General features: G+C 34.4%; 1 protein-coding gene across 1 annotated transcript in view; it reads right to left on the minus strand.

Annotated features, from left to right (window-relative positions):
* Positions 1-5,723, minus strand: part of LOC118740542 (protein borderless) — a gene marked incomplete in the record, with an annotated part of 60,933 nt that overhangs the window by 26,354 nt on the left and 28,856 nt on the right. Inside the window, 3 exon segments of the mRNA XM_036472119.1 lie at positions 81-341; positions 3,896-4,044; positions 5,417-5,701. Of these exon segments, the coding sequence (XP_036328012.1) occupies positions 81-341; positions 3,896-4,044; positions 5,417-5,701 (695 nt within the window).

The raw sequence follows: 5,723 nt of genomic DNA on the forward strand, positions 1-5,723 counted from the left end.
GATGCCCTACGGAGTTGATATTTTGTAAGGGCCACCCCAATGTGCATGCAAAGCTATTTCGTAGTAGCAACTGTACTTACTCGGCTCCAGACAATTGTCGGCCGATTGTTTCCGTCTCGGTCAATGGCTTCGCAGGGCAATTCGGCTGTTTCGCCCAACTTTTGTATGTAAATAGGTTTCGGTGTTATACTGAATATTGGCGGTCGCAACACAATTACACTAATTATGGGCGATGGTCCATCCGTTCCCAGGTCATTGTAGGGTGTGCATGTATAACTGCCTGCCGTACTCTCGTCCACTTTGGAGAAATACAGACTGCCATTGCTTTTGTAGAAAACACCCTGTATATAATAAAAAAGTGAAAATAAGATGAGTCGTGAATATGTATGAAATGAAATTAAATAAAAATATATTAGGGAGATTGACTTGCTTTTTCCAAACCGGGTTCCGCCGATGTTTTAGATATCTATAGACGGTTTTATGAAATCTGAATATCGAATAAACTGGATTTTTTTAACCAACAAACCGGTATCTTCATATCGTAAAAATCTTGACCTCTAAATAAAAGCTTTAAGTTTTTCGAAGCTTTTAAGGGAAACCTCTAAATAGTTGTAAAAATATATCTTAGGTTATTTGGAGATGAACAACATATCATATTTGATTCCAATAAAGGATTGTTTGACGCTTAAACGTTTTCTATGTGTTTGACCGCGCTTCTTCTCCAATTCGTGTTCTGCTTCTTGATGTTGTGACACAAATGGGGAGAACTTTTTTATTTTAGAAGTGCCCCCGGAGGTTCGTCATTGTCGCCCGATTGTTGTTACTGGGACCAGAAATTGAACCGTGGACCTCACGAAAAAGAAAGGGTCAGTAAAAATGCAATAAATTATTAAAAATAAGTTAAAAGAAGACCAAATGTAAATTTTTCACTGATTTTTATTTGTTCTACTCGTGATCTAAAAAAGTTTGTAATAATTTTTCTTCGCGCTTTTCAAAGAAAAGAAAAACCTATTATTACTGTTAAATTTCGGTCATTACTTCATACCAACATAAGAATTTTCACTGAATGCAAACTGTGTAAAATAATACCAGTTTATCCGTTTTTTTTTTAAATTTCAAAATAAGGAACCAGTTTTTTTCAAATTGCAATTTTTCGAATAACTCGAAAACCGGGTTTGAAAAAAAGGCGAATAACCGAACACCCTTAGTTTTGTTTGATCTTTTTTATTAGGGTCCGAGGGGCAATTTTTCTGTGTATTTTGTTGAGACTAAATTCCGTTAAAAGTACATCTTAAGAGCCACCCTAATATTTGAATATGCCAACAGCAGGGCCAGGCAAATACACCGCGAGTCTGCCTGGCACGAGTGGTCGAATTGGCATCATTCACATCATAAATAAGGCCTGGGGCGTATGAGTAACTTCTGAAGAAGCTTGGAGGACAGGGACAGAAAATAATAGTTTTTATTTTTTTCTGGTATCTATAAAAATGTCATTTAGAAGATATGTTTTTCGAGGATATTTTTAATCTTTTTATAATCACATTTATTTTTCGGTCAATAATATTCGTTATTTTGAACCTTTTTATCGATTTTATTGACACAAAATTGTTTGATCATTCTTCGTTCTTCGTTCTCGTGGTCGTTTTGAATCCTCTATGGTCCACAAAATAAAATCTTAAAATAATGGTTTGAAATATGATTAAAAAAAAGTCTAAATCCAAACAAGTAAAGCATTAGGTCGGGCGAAACCGAATTTTATATACCCGGCGCAAGTATCAAATATCGTCGTTTCAACTTTCTTTCACCGATTTCCAACGTTTTTTATATTATGCTGATCATTGAACCAAGTTTGTTAGTAATCGATAAAGCGGTTACCGAGATAGACCTTTGTAGTAACAAAGTGGGCGATGCCATGCCCAAATTCCTAAGAGTCTATAACAGTCTCATTTATTGTTAAGAGATTTTTGTTAGTAATAACTTGGAGCAAATTAGTGTCCTCAGTTTTTTATTTATCGGAGTTTTCGTATTTTTGAAATTCATCATTATACGGGAAGTCGGGGTAATTTTAGTCCGATTTAAATAACTTCCAACAAATTGTTTTTTCGTACCAAGCTTATAAGGTGCACCAATTTTGGCTGAATTTGATGAATCGGTTACCGAGATACACATTTGTGGTCATAAAAGGGCGGCGCCAAGCCGATTATCCAAAATTTTATAAAAATTAAATTTTCCGGCAAGTGAGTTTCTGGTTAGTGAATTAGCTTCAATAATTACTGATTTATCGCAGTTTTCGTATTTCTGTAAATTACTGTTATATGAGGGGTGGGCGTTGTTATTGCCCAATTTCAAAGATTTCGACAGATTTCGTAGTTGGACCTTAGGAATGACTCAGATCGAGTTTGGTAAGGATTGTTGAAGCGGCAACCGAGATACAGCGTTAAATCATAAGTGGGCGGGGTCTCGCCCATTTTCAAAAAATTCCATAATACTATTATTTTGTACCATAATTCTACTTCACATACCAATTTTCAACAATTTCGATTGAATATTTACTGAAATATAGTAGTTTTCGCATCTTTCGAAAATACCGTTACATTGGAAGTGGGCGTGGTTACAGTCAGATTCCGGCCGTTTCCAACACCAACCTACCTAGAGATATCTCAATTTTTGCTCGAGTTATCGTGTATGCGGACGGACGGACAGACAGACATGGCTTAATCGACTTCTCTTTTCATTCTGATCATTTGCATACATATGTAAATATTTGTCTATATCTATCTCGATCCGTTTTAGCTGTTACAAACAACGTTTATGTCAACAAAATTATAATACCCTTGTGCACATGTGCACTGGGGTGTAAAAAACTTTGATCTAGAAAATTTAAGTAGTAAAACAATGGCCATATCCCACACCATCTTCAAAAGAGGCACAACTCAAAAATCTGATACGAAAATATAACTGCTTGTGGAAGGTGCAGATTCAACGCAATTAATACAAAAATAGGTATAACAGTAGTTTTATAGTTAGAGATCATGAAGAAAAGAATATTTGCATTCATTTGAATTGATTTTTTCATAAAAATCTACCTGCATTTTTTTTAGTTGTTCTCCTTTTGAAGATGGCGTGCGATATGTAAGTATGTAAACGGAGACTCCTATTACACCGTGCGGTAGTCAAAAATACACACACACAGATATCAATATATACGCGATACTAGGGACCAAAAATAGTAAAACTGCCTTTTTAGTACTTCTCTCTGACGTCGGAATTTTTTAAAAGGACCTTGAAATTTGAAGTGTAGTACATGATTAATAAATAAGAATATTTTAAAAATTCAATGCAATGTAGAACAACAAAATGGCCTTATAATAAAAGAGAAAATTGTGTGGAACTAAACAAGATTAAATCTTTTGCTGCATAAGGACGATTGGGTATGGAGAATATCATTTTAAAATTTTGTCCTAAAATACCCTTGAAAATTTGCTCATTAATTTTTGAAAAAAATTATATTTTAAGGACTAATATACACACGACCACATCCTCGAATTTCGTCCTCCTTACATTATTAGCTAAAAAAAAATAATAATAATTAAACGCAAATTTTCAATACCGATTCGTCAGTTCTACAGAATTTCTCGTTCTTGATATCTACTCACATTGTTATTCCACATTGCACTATCATGTCTTTGATATTACAAAGTCCTTTCAAAAAAATACTGACGTCAAAGAATAAAACTAAAAAGGCAGTTTTATATATATTTTACCCCCAGTTTCGTGAGCTGAGTGTTTCGTGTGTTTTGAAATTTTTTATATTTTTTTTTGTGTTAGTTATTCGTGAAACAGAAGTTATGTAGATATCGATTTTTTAAACACTTAAACGATCAAAAATACATACCGGTACATTATATGAATCGAAGAGTAATCCATCTTTTTCCCAGCGCAGATTTTTCAATGGCGGATTGGCGCGAAAATGACAATCAAGTACCGCTGGCTGACCAAATGGCAGGTAAACCTCGGGTGGTGCATAAATCACTTTGGCCTTATCTGAAAGCAATGCAACGTAAGCAATGACAATGACAGCAAAAACGCTATGCGACAGATAGTCTAAAAAAACGCACACACATGCACGCAAACTTCCGCACACAAACAAATAGGTAGTATTATAATGCATATATGGACATATGAGCTGTTTATAGCTGCGTATACGTATGTAATATACATACATATATACATTAGGGTGGTCAAACAAAATCCAAAAATTATAATCAATATTTTTCTCTCTGTTTCTATTCAGGCGATTCCCAATAATAGTAATCCGCCAAAAACCCCAAAAAATGCAATAACGGACCAATGAAAAATCTTAAGTACACGGTCAAAAATTTGGGTTTAATTTTTAAATCGCGCTGGGACTACTGCCTTTTTTAATCTTTTATAGTCTACTTTTCAAACCAGTCAATAGTTTTAAGCAATTTTTAATATATTCTGGTTTAAATTTTAGTCCAAAAATTTTGTGGTTTAAAAATCAAACCAAGATGTTTTAATTCTAGTTTCTAGGTTTCATATATAGAAAATTTGGTTTAAAATCTAAACCGAAATAGAAAATGTTTGCACTCAGCGATGTGGTATTGATTCAAACTCAACATATGAAAGCACATTTACATGCGTGGCTGTAGCTGACTGTGCAAAGATGCTTGATACAATTGGTTGCACCAAAGCCGTCCGGGTTCAATCCCCATCAGACGGAGCATGAAATTGAAGATTTTTTATTTTTTTATTTTTAATTAAATCTGAAAATGTTTGGGTTTAAAATTTAAACCGAACTGTTTAAATTCTAAACCAAACAAATGTGCTCTCTTTTTTTTTGAACTTGGCAGGTTTGTATTTGAAACTGAATTTAGTTTGGTCATATATGTAGTCCAAAAAGTTTAAAATTAAAACCGAAATTTTTAACCGTGTATTAAAACATGGTTAAATAAACAATTGAATATTATCACTGCAAGTTTCCTGAAAAAAACAGAGAGAATAATTCTATATCATTTCTACGAAAAATTGTTTTACCCATGGAAAATTTTAATTTTTAATTTAATCGACCTGTAATTTTTTTTTTGATTCCAAAACAAAAATATAGGGGTATATTTTTTCGATCTAGAACAATCTTAGGGGGTGTGAGTATTAAAATTCCGACTTTACTATTTTTGTAACACCCTAATGTACATATGTACATATACATATGTACAAACTAACACAAGCTTACCTGCTACCATGAAAATTTGCTGCTACTTTGCTGCACTAATATGCAGTCCCATCCCACGCACATTCATACCATTCATTCATGGGAACCTATAAGTATTTACTTACGCATATACGTACATACGTACATACATACAAGTTCAAGCAAACGGCCACATTCACTTACATTGTATGTTAAGGAATGCTTTGGCAAATTGAAACTCGCCCTCTGTATTGTTGACACGGCACTCGTATTCACCTAAATCGCTCATCATAGTCGGATCGATGCTGAGGCTGCCATCGGGGCCCGTATGACAACGACGTATCAAATCCTGTACTTCCTCTAGTGGCGTGCCATCTTTGAACCAGCCAATGGTCGATGTTTCTGGGTATTTCATTACACAATGGAAGAAAGCTGTTTGACCCTCCATAATCGTTTGATTCACTGGCGGTATTTTTATGAGCGAGCCACCTGTTTATGCGAAGAGAAAATG

Source organism: Rhagoletis pomonella, unplaced genomic scaffold, assembly GCF_013731165.1.
Source record: "Rhagoletis pomonella isolate Grant_MI unplaced genomic scaffold, Rhpom_1.0 Rhpom_scaffold_00006, whole genome shotgun sequence".
NCBI lineage: Eukaryota > Metazoa > Arthropoda > Insecta > Diptera > Tephritidae > Rhagoletis > Rhagoletis pomonella.